Raw genomic sequence first — 22,022 nt, 5'->3', positions numbered from 1 at the left:
AGGGGCTGGGGCTGGGGCTGCTTCTATGGGTGAGAAGCCAGTTTATTTTTGAAATATTGGGGGGGGGGGAAGGATTTGATTAAAAACGTGTACTTAAACACGACGAAATGTAATGAGGAGCGGATACTTAGAAAGAAAAGTGAAATCTCTACCGAAATGGAAAAGATGTCGGCGATTCTGCATCTGGTTTCGGAGTTGCAGTGAATCAAAGGAAGAAATGCGGCCGGAAGCCGTCCATGTAAATGGATCCATTCCGATTGGACATCTGCGAGCATTGGGCATTGTGATTGGACATCTGCGAGCATTGGGCATTGTGACATCACACGATGGAAACGAATCAAAAGGCAGACAGACGGCAGGCGGCAGGCACAGAGAGTTTTAATATATAACTAGACCAAGGGTTGGCCTCAACTACCCTCTGTGGCAGAGAATTCCACAGATTCACAACTCTCTGTGTGAAAAAAAGTTTTTCTCATCTCGGTTTTAAAGGATTTCCCCCTTATCCTTAAGCTGTGACCCCTTGTCCTGGACTTCCCCAACATCGAGAACAATCTTCCTGCATCTAGCCTGTCCAACCCCTTAAGAATTTTGTAAGTTTCTATAAGATCCCCTCTCAATCTCCTAAATTCTAGAGAGTATAAACCAAGTCTATCCAGTCTTTCTTCATAAGACAGTCCTGACATCCCAGGAATCAGTCTGGTGAACCTTCTCTGCACTCCCTCTATGGCAATAATGTCCTTCCTCAGATTTGGAGACCAAAACTGTACGCAATACTCCAGGTGTGGTCTCACCAAGACCCTGTACAACTGCAGTAGAACCTCCCTGCTCCTATACTTAAAATTATATCTAAATCGGTGCCAAATTTCAAGTAGATACCAGACATGGGTCACGAAAGTTAAATTCTAAACACATTTTCAATGTTCGGCCCACGGCCTAATTCAAGGAGTTTCTTCCCGGCTGTTATCAGGCAACTGAACTGTCCTTTCACGAACTTGAGAGCGGTCCTGACCTCCCATCTACCTCATTGGAGACCCTCGGACTATCTTTGATCAGACTTTGCTGGCGTTACCTTGCACTAAACGTTATTTCCTTATCATGTATCTATACACTGTAAATGGCTTGATTGTAATCATGTATTGTCTTTCCGCTGACTGGCTAGCACGCAACTTCTTCTTCTTCTGTCGTATGTCTTGTACATCTGTAGCTCCGTTGAGGCGAGCCAGGCCAACGTGTCATCGTCCAGGTCAATTAGACCTCGTTCACCATTCGGTGGCCGGTGTTTGGGGCAACTGGTGACTATGTGCTCCACTCTCTGTGTTGGGTCCCCACACTCGCAGGAGGCGCTGTCCATGAGGCCCCAATCCATTAAAAATGGCAGACCAATGCCGGAACTTAAAGAACTTCAACAGCGCAAAGGAACAAAAATAATTAGAACATTTAAAACAGCTTGGTACAACAGGAAACAAAGAGAGAAGAATGCATTTTGTGTACAAAAAGTATGGTAAGTACATTTCTTTGAGTTATATGTTTTTAAATACTTTATTAAGAGATAGGACCTATTGAAGACATATTACGATGAAAGTCGAGAGAACAATCTGCGCATGCGCGGTTTCCAAGATTTTTTTAAAGCCACTGCCTACCCTGGCTAATTACTCAATGCAACCCACCCTCCGGCTGTGCAGCACTTTGGAACATCTGCAGGAAGTGGCACGATGCCAATATGTCTCAGCTCATTTACAACACCCAGACAGTTATCGCTGGGAACAGCCTACTGCAGGATCTTACACAGGGGAGTACAAGAAGAAATCCTAATCAATCCCAAGTATACACATGGTGGGTAGTTCAATGAAGTACAGATAATTTAGTCGAAAGAGACAATTTTATTACTACTGATTCCTATGAAAATTTCACATACTGTCTAAACAAGAAAATAAGCGACTTTTAGGTGTTGACTGATTCACAAACACAATAAAGGAGAACTTTAAACAATATAGCACATTGTGGGAAATTACTAGGGCATTCTAAGCCCACACAGCAATGTATTGACAGTGCAGAGCTTCAGAATGTAGGGCAGCCTCTGAAGCAGTGAATGGAACCAAGGCTGACATAGGTTCCAGCAGGAGATAGAATGAGTGGATAAGCTACGAGAACGTGTCACTGCAATTGTCAGCTGACTATCTGCCTGAAGGAATGAAAAGAGGTAGAATAATTCCCTTTTCTGCAGCTCCTCCATGCAGGACACAACCTCCATAGATGTACATCCCATCCAACACCATGGATGCAGGGCTCACTATCTTCAAAGTGCTGCATAATTCCTCATGTCGGCTAGGGACAACACCTTCCAACGATCAACCTTCATCACCCAGCCGCAAGAGAATCCCCTTAGCTGCAGGCTGCCAAACAAAAGTACATTGGCATTCCTCTATCATCCCTAGTCCAACAGAGCTGTGGAAACATCTACACCAGTAGGACTATGCTGGTTCAGGAAGAGTCTCATCATCACCTTCTCAATGCTGTCAGGATGGGCAACAAAGGCTGCCTTTCCAGAAACGCACATCCCATGGGAGAATGTTCACCGTCCAAGCTCACTCTTGAATGGTCACTCCTAGGAAGTTGCTAGCATGTCCTTGCTAGGTGTGGGGCAGAAAGAGGAGTGAGGTTGTGAAGGAGGTAGCCTCCAGTGCCTCTGACCTTTGGCGAGGGTGGTGAACTACAATTGGGATCTGGGGGGGTTGAGGCTGGGGGGTCTGATTAGCAAGGAGTCTCTGTGGCGTTCTCCTCCAGATCTGCTGCTTGACCACTCGACTCCTCCCAGCCCTGACGCAGATCCTCGGTGCTGAAGGCCTGCTTGGGTCTATCAAAGCTTTCTCCCACCACCAGCATGGCTTTCCTGTCGTGTCCGTGAAGACTCTTTGACCTTGGGGAGGTAAATCTATCCGGTGCAACTGTTAGAAAGTTTTCAGACTTTTGGAATGTTCTCGGCACCTGTGCTCTGAGTTTGGAGATATCGGAAGTGCCACCATCAGCGTGATCCTCAACCCCTGCCAGCTGATGCCGTTGATCACACATCACCGCTGGAGACGACATCAACGTTTGGCGAGAAGCTTCAACCATTACCAGTTCTTCAGGCATGTTCTTATGAAGCATGTTTCCATACGGAGGCCATGGAGGGTCGTTTACAGAAGGGACATAATCCACAACACAGTCATAGTCAGAGCTTTCTTCTTTGCCTGTCACCAGACCTTCTGGGCCGAATACAGCACTTCTGGCCTTCCCCATTGGTGTATGGGATGAGCCAGGCACAAGTGGGAGAAAGCAGCTAGTCGTCCTGGACCTCTCCAGGGGAAATGAGAGACGGGTCTCCAGCTTTGCTCGTGCTACCGACACAGACTTAGTTACAGCTCCTCCATAGTCGGCCTGAAGAGACGGCAGGAACCTTGGAGAACCCGCTCCCTCTTGGGTTTTCGGTGGAGTGTGCCAAGCCTCGGTAGAGGACACAAAGATGTCCACACAGGAGCTGAAGCATCGAGGGTCCTGGCTGACCCCCAGCAGTCGGTATTCTTCCCTCGGCCGGCGGGAGCTGGACGATTGGTGAAGACCAAACCGGCGTCTAGGGGTCACGTTCCTCCCCTGGTCCACCAGCTGCTGGTCGTGTCTCAGCACCTTCCTGTGAGACCCCATGGAAGGAGACGTGAGGCCCACATTGTCCTCATTGCCCTCATCCCCATCCATGTGGAAGCGATACATGCTTGCTGCCTCCGTGCTGTTCTGCCTGATGAGGTAGGAGGCCTCACATTCTGAGGGGCACCGTGAGTAGCTTTGGGCCAGATCCGATTCGTCAATGCCCGCCAACTTCTCCATCGCATTGACCATGCGGCCACTGTACTCCTCCAACTGGGCCAGACGAAGGTCCACCGTCTGGAGAGAGGCCTTCATGAAGTGTTCCCTCTCATTCACCTCCTCCAAACGCATCGCCATGTTCTCCACCCTACAAGGTTACAAGGTGAAAGGAAAGCTCATCAGAGTAATCGCGATCCAGCCCCAAGCTGAAGTCTTATTATTCATACTCCTTTGTGAGAGGGAATACGTCTGTCTACTACTTATATTCATTGCACTGCTCCTCTTCCCCAGCAGAACTCATTTGTCCCTCTAGTCAGGGAACAATAGTGTAAATGAATGGGACACAAATGCAGCAACGCACAGATCCATTTCAGACTCCACCTGCCAAAGGACTTATTGTGGATGATCAGCTATGATCACATTGAATGGCGGTGCTGGCTCGAAGGGCCAAATGGCCTACTCCTGCACCTATTGTCTATTGACTGCTGCAGTTGGGGAATGGTGGGGACACGAGAGCCCAGGATTTGGTGGTGTACCTGAAGGACACTGTGACTGGGGGTGTGATGGGGACTAGGGCTAAGGGTAAGACTGGTACTGTGTGCAAGTGGAACCAGCAGGAGAATGGCAGGCTGGATCAGACCCAGTCCCTTCATGGGGAGGAGATTGGGGGTTGTGAAGGAATGCAAGGTCAGTGGAAGATGCATGGCCAATGTTAAGTAATATTAGTATCCGTAAGGCCATGTTGTCTTAGAAGTCCACAGTACAATGTGACCCAGGTTTTCTGCCAACCTCGAAAGATGTGTTAGTCAGGAGATGGTACGTTCACATTGACCCTTGATCCAGATCCCACGATCGAAACAGATACTAAATCCGGCCACTGCCTGTTTATGCTAAAGCAGGAGAAGGGGAAGGGGACGGGTCAGTGGGCAGTGGGGAGGGGCAGGGGTCAGACCCACAGACACTGGGCAGTGTAATGGGTCAGGGGTCAGTGGGGAGGGGCAGAGGTCAGTGGGGAGGGCAGCGGTCAGTCTCACAGACTGTGCCAACCAGGTACCTCTCAGCAGTGATCCGGATCCGCTCATGGTTTGATGACTGTTCCTGCCCCTCCTTCTGTGTGAAGTATTGCTCCACACGCTGCTCCTCAAACTCATGCAGTTTCTTCAATTCCTCTTCACTGAGGATCAGTTCTGTCACAAGGAAGGAGATGAATATAGTTCAAACATTCAGCACGTGGCCATTTAAAATGGATGTAATTATCAACGTCCAAATGCGCGGTAACCATGACTACGTTGCTGGTTCGTGGCAGAAGGGGAGTGGAGGGTTTTGTCTGGATGTAGAGGGGTAGCAATGGGTCAGTGTGGATGCAGGGTATTGGTGGATGCCATGGAATACAGGGTACCTGTGGTGTTGGTGTTTCCTGTGTCAGGGGGGTCTAGACACAGGGGTCACAATCATTAAATATAAGGGCAGCCTGTCTGGACAGAAATGAAGGGAAATGTCTGCATACAGCAGTGAATGTTTAGAACGTTCTGTCGAGGAGGGCAGTAACCGAACATACAGACCAGGGCAACCGCATGGTGGGGTTTGTGGGGAAGATCAGCCACAATGTGAAGCAACCAACCGTGCCTCATCTTGTTCTGTCTGGTGGTGGGAAACTGATGAAGGAGATGTAGAGGGCGAGAAGGGAAGGGACTGTGTGGGTAGCTGGGCGGAGAAAGGGTTCGTAGGGCCACAAGTTGATGGGCACAATGTCCATGAGTCCAAAGGTGCACACACTTAGCCCGCGATCTCGTTCCTCCACCTTCTGGGTCTTCCTGCGGTAGCAGCTGCGGAGAATCATGGACAGATAACTGAAGACAATGATCGGTGGAGGGAACACGGGCCTCTCATGGAAGGTAAGGATCAGCTGGTAACGCTGGAACTTCCACACCTGGTTAGAGATGGAAATCACCTCCAGGAAAGTGTTGCTGTAAAGAAAATAAAGCAGATGTCAGCCTGGGGACTGTCATGGAGGAATCTCAGAGAGATCTCGGGCAGCACTGGGACAGTGGTGGGAACCCTAACCCTAACGGGAAGCAGCTTTATAGTTGCACAGATGCTGTGTAAGGAAGGGTGATAGTAAACCTAAGTGAGGGCAGAGAGAGGAGGGGAAGCAAGGCTGGAGGACTGATGGATGGGTGGGGAAAACTTGCAGGTAAGTCACCAATAGGAATCACGCATAGTTCCTTAAATTGATGCAATATGACTTCCCAACTTTTATACTTGATGTAGAAACATCAGATGCTGGTTAATACACAAAAGGACACAGAGCGTGGAGTAACTCAGCGGGTCAGGCAGCATCTCTGGAGAACATGGATAGGTGACGTTTCAGTCTGAAGAAGAGTCCTGACCCAAAACATCAGCTATCAGAGGGTTTCAGCTACAGGGAGAGGTTGGATAGATTTGGGTTGTTTTCTCTGGAACACCGCAGGTTGAGGAGAAGTATACAAGATGATGAGAGGCAGAGATAGGGTAGACAGTCAGAACCTTTTTACCTTTTTCTCTGGGTGGAAATGTCAAATGCTAGAGGGCACAGCCATAAGATGAGAGGGGTAAAGTTTGAGGCAGGTTTATTTACACAAAGAGTGGTGTGTGCTGGAACGCGTTGCCAGGGGTGGTGGTGGAGGTAGATATAAGGGTGATATTTAAGAGGCTTTTAGATAGGCACATGGAAGTGCAGGAAACAGAGGGATATGGATCATGTATAGGCCAATGAGATGTCAACTTGGCATCATGTTCAGCACAAACATTGTGGGCCAAAGGTCACATTCCTGTGCTGTCAGTTCCTGTCGTCTATCTCAGAGTTTAAGACAACCATACAGGAGCTGAATTTACAATTTAAAACAGTATGTTTACACACTCAGTCCCTTCACTTGAGTCATTAACATGGATTGCCAATTACTGAAGCCCACACTGATCCATGTGGCATCCCCTGGTTATTGGCTGTCAGTTGAAGATAACTCCCTGCCCCAATTGTGTTTTCTGTCGGACCCCACCCCCCCACCATCCATATGCCCACCCCATGACCCCACCCCCCCACCATCCTTACACCCACCCCATGACCCCACCCCCCCACCATCCTTACACCCACCCCATGACCCCCCCCCCCCACCATCCTTACACCCACCCCCCCACCATCCTTACGCCCACCCCACACCCACCCCATGACCCCACCATCCTTACACCCACCCCATGACCCACCCCCCACCATCCTTACACCCACCCCCCCCACCATCCTTACACCCACCCCATGACCCACCCCCCACCATCCATACACCCACCCCCCCACCATCCTTATGCCCACCCCATGACCCCACCCCCCCACCATCCTTACGCCCATCCCATGCCCCCACCTCCATGCCCCCACCCCACCCCTACCTCCATGCCCCTACCCCCACCCCATGCCCCTACCCCCACCCCATGCCCCTACCCCCATCCCCCTACCTCCATGCCCCTACCCCCACCCCATCCTTACACCCACCTCCATGCCCCCACCCCATCCTTACACCCCATCCTTACATTCTTACATAGTTCTGACTTCCACCCAAACTGATTGTCTGTCTGAACCTTCCACATCATTTGTCAGTGCTGCATTGGCCCCCATCCTCTCTGTGCGTGCAGAGCTCCCACAGATCCATGTCGATGTGGTCTTGTTATTGTCTTTGTGGCAGCAATACCAAAGTGTATGGATGCCATTCCACCTTGCCCAGGTGAATGTTAGCCACATGCGCCTCATTAAAATCTCACCTTTTGAACTATTCATTATTCAGTTTTAAAGATGAAGATTACTCGTCTCTTACTTAAAGACAGCGATGAGAAGGTTGACGAGCAGGATGTTGGCGACAAGGAGGTAGCAGGCCATGATGGCGGGAATCATCCAGGCCCCTGGGATGCAGGGAGGCAGCCGCTTCCCATCGTCATCAAACAGGTTCTCCCCGCACGGAGCTACAGAAACAAACTGCCCGCTTTAATGCCAACCATGACCCGTCAGGGAGGAGGGGGTGGGACGGAGGGCTGGTGAGCAGACTGGCTGTGGGAGGGAGTGCACAGCCTCGACAGGAGAGTGGGAAGCTGGAGGCCCTGCAGCAACCTGGGGCTCAGCTGGACTGGGCGCCGCTCCAAGAGGCTGAGCATGTGGACCGCACATGGCCTACAGCGGTGGAGCAGCGGAGGAGGACACCACAGCTACGCTTGGCCAGGCCGACCCTGCAACGCCGCCATGACAACAGACCTTCATGATCAGGTCCAGATCCCTGCACTTACAACAACTGGGACTTGGTAATGGCACCAAACCGGTGACTCTGTACACTGTCTCAGTGTACGCCTGCTGTACACTTGTAGTGTATCTGAGATGCTTATCTAAGATGTATCTATGTGCTATGTATAATGATACGTACTGAACTGTGCACAGAAATGACTTTCAGTGTACCTCTGTACATGTGACAATAAACCAACTCTGGAGTTTGTGGATGGCCTTTATTTGGTGTCAAGCTGGGTGGAGGAGAGGGGGCAAATATACATAGATCAAGGGGTGTTGCAGAGTGTAAGGCTCGACCACTGGGCTGCCCTGTCCAGATTGCACCCATTGTACCAAATCTCACAGCAGTCCGAGCCAAAGATCCTATAGCGGAGCAAGATAGACCACTCCTGCTAAATGCAATGGGCTGACGTGTAGTACGCAACGGAACGGAACGTGGGCCTTTTTTTCATCCATTTCCGTAACCCGACCCGACTCGTAGTGTAATCAACGTTGCGGGGGAACAGTTTGTGTTAATAAATAAAAATTCTTAAAATGAGAAGATTTTTACCAAACAACTTATTTTTACGAGGATGTTTCCGTAACCGGCTTCCGTCTCCGCACTAGTATCTTTGCTCCGCTATGGGATCTTTAGTGCGGAGACGGAAGCCGGTTAAGGAAATGGGGCCTAAAATTACCCATGAATCTGCCCATGACCGTACTACGTCTTTTTCGTCGAGTGATCTATCTTGCTCGCTATAGGATCTTTGGTCTGAGCCACAATGTAAACACAAGAAATGAAACGGTGTCATTAATAAGGGTCAGCCTAGATTCAGGCCCCGCCCCTGAGGATCAGACTCAACTCAACAGGTTCTTGACCAGAACAGACCACAAACAATGCATTTGATCACATCCACACAGCGCCCACTCCCCAAACCCAGCGGCACTTACGGTTAATCTCCATGGCATAGACTAGTGCGATTCATTGAAGGAACAGCAGAAATGAAAGAAACAACAGATCAATAACAGCAAGTCACCGCACGTATGAAGGAGAATGTTTTACCAAACTAACTGAACACGATAAAAGCTCAAGGCCACCTTGAGAATGAGGCAGCGATTTCATGCCAATGTAGCCAGAAGGTCCAGAATCAGAGTCAGCGCTCATTGGAAACCACCCCCCCCTCTCGCCAGAGCACACACTGGGACCTCCTTCCTCACTGCTAGCGCTCACTGGAACCCCCCCCCTCCCCACCCCCCCTCTCGCCAGAGCACACACTGGGACCCCCTCCCTCACTGCTAGCGCTCACTGGAACCCCCCCCCCCCCTCTCGCCAGTGCACGACCCCCCAGCTTCCCCGCCAGTGCTCACTGGAACCCCCCCCCCCCTCTCGCCAGTGCACGACCCCACAGCTTCCCCGCCAGTGCTCACTGGAACCCCCCCCCCCCTCTCGCCAGTGCTCACTGGAATGCCCTCTGTCCCCACCAGTGCACATTGGACCCCCCTGAATGACAGAGGTGCCCAATCATGGCTTTGTTAAGCACCAATTCAGTTGCGTGGTCTAACATTGGAGGAATGTTTCAATGATCATTCATAACATCAACATCTTCATCAACTTACCTCAATTTCAAACTCCACAATTTCTGATAAAGAGACTTTCTTAAAACAGGCTTTGTGATGCCCCTTCTCTGAGTAATGTTCTGCTGACAACCAATGTTGGACCCTATAACCACCTGAAACTCCACCATGTTTACATTCCTGTTTATGGGGAGTTCATTTCTCGGCCTTGGACTGTCTCAAAGCTGATAAAATAATCTCAATAACCAATTATTTCACAAATCTTCACACATTGATTTGATAACTCAGTGAGAGTCATACTGCATGGAAACAGGCCCTCCGGCCCAACTTGCCCATGCTGACCAACATGCCCATCTACACTGGTCCCATCAGCCCGCCTTTGGCCCATTTCACTCGAAGCCTTTGCGATCCATGCACCAGTCTGAATGTCTTTTGTCAAGCCAGGTCATTTTGTAAACTGTAGTGACTTAGGACACCTAGCCAGGGTGTTAGATTTGATGTGGGCCCTGTTCCCAATCTACCTGCTGTTCCCCATGTTCTCTCTGTGACTATCAGCTCAGTCTAAGAATAAATTAGGAAGTGATAGAGTTTACAGTTGAACAACTTGGATCGATTACTAGGAGGCAATCCGACCACGGGGACGGTAGCTCAGCTATGCTGTGGTAAAGAAGAGCAGGGTACAGGGGATGGAGAGAAGGAATGGATGAGGTTTTGGGTTGAGACCCTTCGGATGGGGCAGCCCTGTATGCTACAGCGATAAAATGAAGCTGTAAAAAAATGGGGCAAGTTGCAGCTATGTTAAAACCAATCATCTAGCCGAGAGACAGGAAGCAGAATCTTACTATGGATTCTACTCTTACGGTCAAGCTGATCGGCAAACACCTCTCCGTAGATCATCCAGTAGGGCATGTAGAAAATGTTGCGGGCTAATCTCCAGGAGGGCTCCTCGTTGGGATGCAGAATGGCCTGTCTTGATACTCCAAAGCTCATCAGCACCACCAGCATAATGACTACAAAGTACAGCATGTCCACCATCTGCAGAGGTCACATACACAGTCCATCATGTAACACACACATCAAGTACTGAGGGCTCATTCTTCCACCCATGTTAGAGGCTCTTTATCCAACCCAGAGTCATGTCCAGCATGACCATCACACAGTCAAGATAGACACTAAATACTGGAGTAATCCAGTGGTCACTAGCATCTGCAGTTCCTTCCGATACATAACGTATTCCTGCAGATTATTTTAGCCCGACACACACACATAATACGGTGCAGAACGGACAATGGAGTGCAATAGAGGCAAGATAATCCACAGCAGGTTACAAACGTCACGGGGCAAGTGTGAGTTCAGATGCATTGACATCAAGTCACATGGCATTTGTCCCATGGGCTCCACAGCATTTCTGAAAACTAGTGAGAAGCTTTGTAACATGAGACACAGTGAAGCTCTATTGATAATGTACAATCAAAGTCTTTCAATGAATTTATTTCCATGCACAGAGCAGAGAAAAACAACTCATGGATCCTTCAAAGGGCCTTTTCATCTAAAATGCAAAAGAGGTCCACTTTAAGTAGGCCCAGATGCAACAACTATTCCTGTTCAATTTATGGAATTAAAATCGTATTCATAAAATGTCTTCAGGAAACTACTGTTTAATATTAAGCAGTGAATCCTGTTTAATTTCAGAGATGGCACGATGGCGCAGCGGTAGAGTTGCTACCTCACAGCGCCAGAGACCCGGGTTCGATCCTGACTATGGGTGCTGTCTGTACGGAGTTTTATGTTCTTCCTGTGAGCACGTGATTTTCTCCGGGTGCTCCGGTTCCCTCCCACACTCCAAAGATGTACTGGTTTGTAGGTTAATTGGCTTTGGTAACATTGTAAAATTGTCCCTAGTGTGCAGGATAGTGCTAGTGCATGGGGTGGTCACTGGTCAGCACAGACTCGGTGGGCAGAAGGGCCTGTTTCTGCACTGTATCTCTAAAGTCTAAAGATATTTTCTGCGTCTGTTTTGGATTTCACCTGTGTTTATTGTATATTTAATTAAAGACAGAACTGCCAGCTTGAGCTGAAGAGTGGCTAGCACATTCTGCACCGTCCCCTGAGTATTTCTAGAACTTTCCCTAGAGCTCTCACTTCTCCTATTATGTGGCCAGTCAACCCATCAGAGTTTATTTTGAACATAAGAACATAAGTACTGCTTCCTTGCTTGTTATGACACAGGAGTCTACCACCCCCACATCTCACAAGCCACACCATGGGAGCAGCTGATCAGAGCTCAGGACTGGCATTTTCGTTAAGCAGGAGCGGCGATAGTGGAAGGGAATCATGAATGACCAAAGAGGGTGGAAATATGAACAAAATGACAAAAAGAACCAGATGTAAGGTTTAGGAAGATTAAATCAAACAGGGCTGTTGAAAGCAGGAAACAGCTCAAGCAGGGAATGAAGAGGACCAGAAGGGGCCACGGTGGATTAAAGAGAAGCAGATGGTAACTAGGCAGTGGGTAGGACTACTCAAATGTAAAGAAGGGGATTGACGCTTGGTGTGGGCGAGGTACTAGACAAGTACTTTGTGTCAGTATTTACCAAGAGAGGAACATGAAGGCCAGTGAGATCAGTGTAGGCTGGACTACTATACTAGGGCAGTTTGTGATGCATGAGGTTGGGGATCCTGAAGAGCATGAAGGTGGATAAATCCCTGGGGCCTGATTAGATCTAACCAAGATTATTGAGAGAAACAAGAGTGGAGACTGCAGGGGCTTTGATGAAGATCTTTGCATCGTCCCTGACCACAGGACTGGGGTGTGGGCAACGTGTTCCTTTCTTTAAGAAGAGAAATAGGGATAATCGAGAAAATTGTAGGCTGGTGAGCCTCACTTCTGTGGTAGGGAAACTATTGGAGAGTATTCTTCAGAATAGCATTGACTGGCATTTGGATGAGAATGGCTAATTAGGGACAGTCAGCATGGATTTGACATGGGCAGGTTATGTCTTACAAATTTGATTGAGTCTTTTAAGAAGATGATGAAGGTGATTTATTTTATTTAAGGTTCAAGTTCAAGTTACATTTATTGTCACATGCACCAATTGGCACAGTGAGGCAATAAATGGGATACATGAATGGGAAAAGGGACAGAATCTGACCCTGGCCAGAGTTCCAGAGGCATTTTAAGGAAGGAGAGACCAAGCACAGAGGTGTTGAACAGAGAAGCTGACAAGTGCTGGAGGGAAACAAGTAGCATAGCAACAGTTCTGGTGGCTGAGGACGGTGGTGGGGACCGCATGACGTGACCCAAAAATATTGGACAGAACAGGACCACAAAACGGATCCGAAAATGAGGATGTGGGACTTGATCTGAGGAACTAGGAATAGGGCAGTTGTGGTGCAGAGGGGGACGGCCATACAGTTACGGTTCCATGTTTCGTCATGGCGTAGATGTATTGGGGGGCAATGGTGGGGGGTGAAGGGGCAGGGGGTGAAGGGGCAGGGGGTGAAGGGGCAGGGGGTGAAGGGGCAGGGGGTGAAGGGGCAGGGGGTGAAGGGGCAGGGGGTGAAGGTTCAGGTGGTGAAGGGGTGGCCAGGGATGGGGAGTAGGGGGAGGGGGGGGGAGGGAAGAGATTGCCTCTGTCTTTGTGCTGGCTCCCTGAGGAGAATGCCAGTCACCACTGGGCCTCCCTACATTCCATTGCTATCAACACTCCTAGGGAGGGGTGTCCAAGGCACATCCCAAAAGTAGATACCACCGTAAGACTGGGTTCCAGGTGTGGGTGAGAATATTTTATTCCTTTGCCTGGCTGCACGTTCAATTGCAGCCCTTCCAACCGCTCTCACACAGAAGGCAGAGCAGCAGCAAGCTGCAGACGGACCCTAAGCCGGGGCCGGGGGAAGGGGGCCGGACACGGGGGCTGAGGGGTCGGGCTGCCACCCACTCACCATCTTGCCGATCATCATCACGTATGGTCCCAGGTACTTGTTGACCCCGAAGATGTCCAGCACACGGATATACCAGATGATGATGTCCACGCAGTAGATTACCCGTCCGTAGCTCATGTAGGGTTCCTGCTGGAGCCGCAGCAACAGGCCACAGCCGAAGATGCTGATGGCCACCATGTCAGTGACATTCCAGTACTCCTGCATCCACACCTTCACCTTCTGTCGCAGCTTGCTTGGCTCTGACATGAGGATCTGAGTGAAGGATTAATGGTTTATTATTGTCACCTGTAGCAAGGTGTGGACCAACATGTTATCCTGTCAAAACTTACAGTACGCAAGTATGTCAGGTAATGCAAAGTGAGAAAATAAACAAGGTCCAGAATGTAGTGACACATCTACAGAGAAAGTGCAGGAAAATGTGCAAGAGCCACAGCAAGGTAGATTGGAAGATTGAGAATTTATCCCTCGTGTATGAGGGGACCATTCAGGAGTCTGATAACAGCACTGAATACGTTGTTCCTCAACCTAGTGGTACATGGTTTCCAGATTTGGTATCTTTTGTTTCCAAATGGTGCCAGCACAATAACCTGGCACTCAACACCAGCAAAAACAAGGAACTGATTGTGGACTTTGGAAGGGATAGGATGGGGACCCATAGTTCCGTTTATATCAACTGGTCGATGGTGGAGAAGGTCAAGAGCTTCAAATTCCTGGACGTGCATATATCTGAAGATCTCTACTGGTCCGAGAACACTGATGCAATTATAAAAAAAGCACATCAGCGCCTCTACTTCCTGAGAAGATTACAGAGAGTCGGTATGTCAAAGAGGACTCTCTCGAACGTTTACAGGTGCACAATAGAGAGCATGCTGTTGCATCGTGGCTTGGGTCGGCAACTTGAGCGCCCAGGAGTGGAAAAGACTGCAAAAAGTTGTTACCTCTGCCCAGTCCATCATCGGCTCTGACCTCCCTATCATTGAGGGGATCTATCGCAGTCACTGCCTCAAAAAGGCTGCCAGCATCATCAAGGATCCACACCATCCTGGCCACACACTCATTTATGGTATATGGTCACACTGATCTGTTCTGTATTTATTTATGCCTACTATATTCTGTTGTGCTGAAGCAAAGCAAGAATTTCATTGTCCTATCTGGGACACATGACAATAAACTCTCTGAATCTTGAATCTTTTGCCCAACAGGAGAGGGGAATGAGCAAGATGTGGATAGTCTGTGTATGTGGGGATGGAGGGTACGTGGGGGTGGAGGGGATGTGGGGGTGGAGGGGGTGAAGTGGGTGTGGGGGGGGGGAGGTGAAGGGGATATGGAGGTGAAGGGGATGTGGGGGTGGAGGGGGTGTGGGGGTGAAGGGGATGTGGCGGTGAAGGGGATGTGGGGGTGGAGGGGGTGTGGGGGTGAAGGGGATGTGGGGGTGAAGGGGATGTGGAGGTGAAGGGGATGTGGGGGTGGAGGGGGTGTGGGGGTGAAGGGGATGTGGGGGTGAAGGGGATGTGGGGGTGAAGGGGATGTGGGGGTGGGGACGTGGCGTGGTGGTAGAGTTGCTGCCTCTCAACTCCAGACCCAGGTTCAATCCTGATTACGGGTGCTATCTGTAGAGAGTTTTTCTGTAGAGTTCTCCCTGTGACCACGTGGGTTTTCTCCTGGTGCTCCAGTTTCCTCCCACATCCCAAAGACGTGCAAGTTTGTAGGTTAATTGGATTCTGTAGATTGTCCCTAGTGTGTAGGGTAGTGTTAGTGTACGGGGTGAGAGGGTGAAAAGCCCATTGCAGTTTATACGTTTCTGTGACTTCACCACAAGTGCATGGTGACAATGCACTGCTCCCTCTGGAGGACTTTGGAAGTACTGCAGGAGGGGAGCACCATGATCAGGTTCAAAGGTACACAAAAATGCTGAAGAAACTCAGCGGGTGCAGCAGCATCTATGGAGGGAATGAAATAGGCGACGTTTCGGGCCAAGACCCTTCTTCAGACTGGTTCAATATGGTTTCAGGTTCAATATGGTTTCATTGTCACCTAGTCACAGCTACATTCGTTCTTTACATATAACTCAGTGAACACTACCACACACTAGCACAACCATACCCACGTACAAGAGTGTAGGAATAGTAGGTCACAGTATGTGATGGCAGTGCGAGAGTCTTCACGATTTATGAAGGGGAAATCTTGACTAACTTTCTGGAATTTTTTGAGGATGTGACAAGTAAAATGGATGAAGGAGAGCCCGTGGATGTGGTGTATCTGGACTTTCAGAAAGCCTTTGATAAGGTACCACACAGGAGATTAGTGGGCAAAATTAGAGCACATGGTATTGGAGGTAGGGTATTGACATGGATAAAGAATTGGTTGGCAGACAGGAAACAAAGAGTAGGAATAAACGGGACCCTGTCAGAATGGCAGGCAGTGGCGAGTGGATTGCTGCAAGGCTTGGTGCATTGAGTCATCGACAGAAACAGGTCTTTCGGTCCCCTCTGTTCATGCTAGCCGTCAACAACCATCTATACTGGAGCAGAGCTTGTCACCTGCTGGAGTTGGAACTTTTGTCTCAATCTGAAGCTGATCGAACCAGCTTACCTCTCGGATTTTCTCAATGGCGAGCATTAAGATGTAGGAGATGAGAATCCACTCTGAAATCGAGGGCAAACCCTCCATCTTCACCAGAATGACGTAGTTGTAGAGGAACAGGTAGGCGAGGTAGGCCATCTGGAGAGAGACACTCGAGGAGTGAGAGCGATTACAGTCGAGGGGTGAGGGTGGTTACAGACACTCGAGGGGTGATGGTGGTTACACAGTTGCAGGGACACCACACCTGGAACACCTGGCCTTACCGTGTGGAACCAGAATTTAACAATGGGTGCGTTGTAAAACTCGTAAATCTTCCTTCCAATCGGGATACTGCGGTGATTTTCCACTCCATCTTCTTCATCCCCTTTTCTGGAAACCGCTTCCGCGTTTGCCTCCTGGAACGAGGAGCAGTGTTTTACCTTGAGCAGGTGTGCTGGGTCAGTGTAGTCCAACCCCACACTCAGCAGTGCTCACCTCTACAACCTCACTTTCTCTCACGTTCATTCATCACTGTATTTAATCCACTCACCTTGCCATCACACATCTGTCAGAGCCTGACCTTCCACCCCTACACATATGCGCGCACACACACTCCCATATACACACATCCACACCCATATACATACACACACACGCATATACATATATATACACACATAAACACACACCCATACACACACACGCACACCCATACACACACATGTAGGCACACCCATACACACGTATATAAGCTCACCCATGCATACATACATGTACGCACACACATATACGTACACACATGCACCCTTCTCCCCCTCACCCTTCCACACTGCACCATCCTCACCGACACTCACATTGTCTTCACCACCACTTACGTTTTCCTCCTCCTTCTCCTTCCCAGGCTCGTTGTCTCCCGTTGCTTCGTACGACAACTCGTCGCTGCTTTTAAAATCCAGGAGGAGAATGGTGGGTGGGAATATTATTCCTAGCATAATCTGTCAAGAAATCACAAGAACGTCTCAGGGAATTTGATTCCAATCAGATCCACGTTACTCATGACATGGACACCATGCTGAAACTCACTGGGTAAAGCTGCTGTTAATATCATATCCTCCTTGTCACAGTCACACAGCATCAGATCCTTCAGCCCATTGACTCCATTCCCACATCCCATTCACCGCCTTTGCCTCAGCGATTCCAACGCTCATCTCAACACTTGTTGGGGCTCTTGATGGGGTATCTTGGTTGTGATGGGAATTAGGTCTGTGTCCATGCTGTTTGACTCTACGAAGGGCCTCCCGTTGTTCCATTCTCTATTGCTGTCACATGCTTCTCGTTTCTAATCCTCAGTATCCCATGAAACCCAGGTTTATTTGGATCTGCTGAATTTAGTTTTCACACTTATGGCAACACATTTGCCCAAAACTCATGATTGTACTTTGAATGTGTCCCACTGATCACTGCAGCCTCACCTGCAAGGACCAATTCCCAGTCTATCAGCCTGACCTGCAAGGACCTACTCCCAGTCTATCAGCCTGACCTGCAAGGACCTACCCCCAGTCTATCAGCCTCACCTGCAAGGACCTACTCCCAGTCTAGCAGCCTGACCTGCAAGGACCTACTCCCAGTCTAGCAGCCTGACCTGCAAGGACCTAGTCCCAGTAGCAGCCTGACCTGCAAGGACCTACTCCCAGTCTATCAGCCTGACCTGCAAGGACCTACCCCCAGTCTATCAGCCTCACCTGCAAGGACCTACCCCCAGTCTATCAGCCTGACCTGCAAGGACCTACTCCCAGTCTAGCAGCCTGACCTGCAAGGACCTACTCCCAGTAGCAGCCTGACCTGCAAGGACCTACTCCCAGTCTACCTTCGCCAGGTCCCATCTTGTGAGTTTGAAATTAACCGTCCCAAATTTAGGACTTTACTTTGTGGACCATTCTTAACCCTTTCCAGTACTAACTACGGATTTGCAGATATAATATAATTCTCTCCAAAATGCACCCCCCAAGTTCTACCCTCTCTGGTAGGATTATCGATACATTTAAAAACTCCACGCTCTCTACTCTCTCACGCTATGTGATGCCAGTTAATACTGAAATCTTCTCCCACTGTAAGTTTTAACTCTGTCTCTGGTAAACATAGATCTGCACTTCAAAAACATTTGGGTATGCATGTGCATGTGGTGAAATGTATATCTGCTCATTGCAGTATACACGCACTTGTATGATCATGTGCATGTACCCAGGAGTATAGAACACAGGACAGCACAGAACGAAGCCCTTTGGCCCACAATATCCATGTTGAACATGACACCAAGTTAAAGTAATCTCCTCTGCCTGCACATGACCAATATCCCTCTATATCCATCGGCACAAATCTCATCCTTGTATCTGCCTCCAACACTAGTTCTCGGCACCCAACACTCTGTAAAAGAACTTGGTCTATACACCTCGTATATAACCTCGTTTATAACCTCGTACAAAACCTGCCATGCTCACCTTAAAGCTTTAAAACTTTTTGGTGACATCTATAAACTCACCAATCAAGCTATCTACATTTATGTCCAAATAGTTTATATATGTAACAAAGGTCCCAGCACAGATCCCTGTGAAGGTCCATTGGTCACTTTCCTCCAGCCAGAGTAACACCGTTCCACCACAACCCTCTGTGCTCAACCCCAATGACCAGGTCAGCCAATGACCAGGTCAGCATGGATCCCATGCATCTTAATCTTCTGCATCAGCTTATCATGACGGGTTTAACTAAAATCCATGAAAACAACAACTCCCCTCGTCATTCACCTTCCTCACTGACCTTCAGGTGGGCACTGTTGTAGAATGGCAACAGCGATTGGCACAGCAAGGTCCTACCGACGTCAACATATGTAACATTTGTTGGTGCATCACGTTTTATGAATAATATGTTGAAGATACAACAATGTGATGCGAGCAGGAATGGAAAGCCAAGGCTCACTGAGACGCTGGGATAAGCGGGCATTAGCCCTAACCCTAACTCCTGCATCTCACTCAGAAGGATAAAGATCTACAGGCCCACAGCCCAGGCTGATGCCTGCACATCTCTGCACCATCTGACTCTGCGTTCAACTGAGGCACCAACTCTGGTGCGACTCGGTTTCAAGGAAGGGTAGAAGTGCTTGCCCCAGAGTGTAGCTGACATTTCCCATTCTGCCAACAGCAATGACACCAACACAGGGCTTGCCATTTATCAGCTTGGGAAGCATGCAGAGGTTCGGAAAGTTGCTGCTGAGACCGACTGAGTTAAGGCACAGATGTAAACATCCCACCTTGAGGCCCGGGTTCTTGCGGACATGAAGTCGTCCCATCCACATGTCAGTCAACAACATCTGGCTGCAGGTGTGGGCGATGAAGTCCCGGTGCTTGGCTGTCACTGCCAGCTTCAGGCAGGTCGAGTCGCTCCAGTTCTTCAGCTCATATGTCAGCAGTTTCATGGCCACCTGCTCATCATGCTTGTATGAATGATCCAGCAGATCAACAGCAAGCTGCCCAAAGTCCCTGAGAGAGGGAGAGGGGGAGAGAGAGGGAGAGGGGTTGGGAGAGGGAGGGAGAGGGGGGAGAGAGAGGGAGAGAGGGAGAGGGGGGGAGAGAGAGGTGGGGAGAGAGGAAGAGAGAGATGGAGAGAGAGGGAGAGATGGAGAGGGAGAGAGAGAGAGGGGGAGAGATAGAGGGAGAGAAGGAGAGAGAGAGGGGGGGGAGAGAGGGGGAAGAGAGAGGGAGAGAGAGAGAGACAGAGAGGGAGGGAGGGGGATAGAGAGGGAGAGGGGGGAGAGAGAGGGAGGAGAGAGAGGGAGGGGGGAGAGAGAGGGAGGGGGGAGAGAGAGGGAGGGGTGAGAGAGAGGGAGGGGGGAGAGAGAGGGAGGGGGGAGAGAGAGAGAGGGAGAGCGGGAGAGAGGGAGAGAGAGAGAGGGAGAGAGAGGGAGAGGGGGAGAGGGGGAGAGAGGGAGAGTGAGAGGGACAGAGAGAGGGAGAGGGGAGGGGGAGAGAGGGAGGGTGAGAGGGAGGGAGGGGGAGAGAGAGGGAGGGGGAGAGAGAGAGGGAGGGGGAGAGAGACAGGGAGAGGGAGAGAGGGAGAGAGGGAGAGAGAGAGAGGGAGATAGAGAGAGAGAGTGAGAGAGAGAGAGAGAGAGAGAGAGAGAGAGAGAGGGAGAGAGAGAGAGAGCGAGAGAGAGGGAGAGAGAGAGAGAGAGTAGAGATGCAATGTGAAGCTTCCCAACCAATAATCAATTTACTTTTGCTGTTATTCAAAATTCAACGCATATCATTCGCAACTGAAAGTATGCTCCCAGTAATGCTGCTGTCAGGATAGCAGGACTGTTTAATCCATTACATACAGGATAGCAGGACTGTTTAATCCATTACATACAGAGTGCTCGAGTGATGAGACCACATTGGCATTAGCATTGTTGGTCAAATTTGTTTGTTCCCATTGGCAGTGTGAGCTAATCTTACCAACTGGAACCTCAGCTTCTGGATCACCCATCGAGTGAGACTGGGACAGCGATTCAGTTTAACACCTCCTTGTGACATGTTTGCGATCAGTGCGGTCAGTGAAAGACTATACAGGGTGCTGGTGGGACCACGACAGGGATGGTGTGAACCATCTGGTCTTAAGGAAGGATGCACATGATTTAGAGAATGCGGCAAAGGTTCTGGAACCTTCTGGTTCTGGAGTGATTCCTGGAATGGGGCGATTGTTCTTTGAGGAGATAATGAAGAGAGGTTAAAAGTTCTACAGACATGAAGGGAATCCAGGAATATGGGTTAATGAAGGTTGTGCTGAGTTTAACCACCAGCGCCGAGTCTGAGCAGGATAGAGGGTTCTAGTAATTCCATTCTCGTTACCACCCATGGATTCTGCCTGACACCGAGAGTCACTGGTAGCAGAGGAGGAGGGATTGGGAAGCGGGGGGGGTGGGGACTGGGATTAGCGAGGAACAGGGCTTCGAACCTGGAATTGTTTTCGAGATCCTGAGAGATGTCGTCCACGAGCTCGCTGGCAGAACACTCGTTGGACATGGCCTTGTAGAGTTTGCAGGCCACCAGGGCTTTGGCCAGGGCCTCCTCTCCCTGCTGCCAGAAGAAGAGGGCCAGACGCTGGCGTTTCATCAGCACCGCCCACACCAGCAGCTCGTGGTAGGGGAAGGCGAAGCGGCCAAGGGCAGGGTTGTCCTCATCAATGTCTACCTCCTCCTCCTTCTTCTTCTTCTTCTTCTTCTTCCACTTGGATTTGGAGGGCGGGTCATCATCCTAGGACAGTCCGGGACAGCAGTGAGCAGCAGGTAGAGAATATCCAAACAACTCCCCACCATCTGCAGAGACACAAAGCACTGCAGCCAGGGACAAGCCCAGGGACAAGCAGTAACTCTTCACAAGGCTTTCACTGACCCACTTATATGATTACTTTGAAAGTAATTAAAGGTCCTGTGATCATAACAATAGATCAGAAAGTTGAGCAGGATTGTGTATGCTGCGCTAAGGAGTTCCGTGTCGAGAGCTGAGTATTGAGGGGTTAATGAAACATTCCTGATCAGGGCAACACAGATCAAGTGGTTACATTATCACCAAAGGGTTTACGTGACGTTTACTGCCTTAGTGCTGTGTTCTATCCGTGGCAACGCTGATCAGAGCCTGGCCTTAGGTTTGTTATTGTCACGCGTAACGAGGTACAGTGAAATGCTTTGTTCTGCATGCTGTCCAAACAGATTAGGTAACCATGCCCAAATACAATTGTCAAACTCAAGTACAATAGTTAGTGCAAAGAGGAAGAAAGAGAGTGTAGAGTATTGTTC

At 49.6% G+C, this 22,022-nt stretch overlaps 1 protein-coding gene across 1 annotated transcript in view; it reads right to left on the bottom strand.

Moving 5' to 3' along the window:
• Positions 1–1,641: 1,641 nt before the first annotated feature.
• Positions 1,642–22,022, bottom strand: part of LOC116968169 (transient receptor potential cation channel subfamily M member 1-like) — a 40,714-nt gene continuing 20,333 nt past the window's right edge. The window contains exons 16-27 of the mRNA XM_033014811.1: positions 21,182–21,480; positions 19,500–19,728; positions 17,071–17,190; positions 16,480–16,611; positions 16,226–16,354; positions 13,634–13,885; positions 10,552–10,726; positions 9,068–9,088; positions 7,680–7,824; positions 5,617–5,807; positions 4,895–5,027; positions 1,642–3,988 (exon numbers count right to left, since the gene is read on the bottom strand). Coding sequence (XP_032870702.1) covers positions 2,752–3,988; positions 4,895–5,027; positions 5,617–5,807; positions 7,680–7,824; positions 9,068–9,088; positions 10,552–10,726; positions 13,634–13,885; positions 16,226–16,354; positions 16,480–16,611; positions 17,071–17,190; positions 19,500–19,728; positions 21,182–21,480 — 3,063 coding nt within the window. The 3' untranslated portion in view covers positions 1,642–2,751. The remainder of the gene's footprint in view (positions 3,989–4,894; positions 5,028–5,616; positions 5,808–7,679; positions 7,825–9,067; positions 9,089–10,551; positions 10,727–13,633; positions 13,886–16,225; positions 16,355–16,479; positions 16,612–17,070; positions 17,191–19,499; positions 19,729–21,181; positions 21,481–22,022) is intronic.

The sequence above is a fragment of the Amblyraja radiata genome, chromosome X, assembly GCF_010909765.2.
Source record: "Amblyraja radiata isolate CabotCenter1 chromosome X, sAmbRad1.1.pri, whole genome shotgun sequence".
NCBI classification, from domain to species: Eukaryota; Metazoa; Chordata; class Chondrichthyes; order Rajiformes; family Rajidae; genus Amblyraja; species Amblyraja radiata.
The sequence above is the reverse complement of the archived record's forward strand: the minus strand, read 5'-3'. Positions and strand labels throughout refer to the sequence as shown.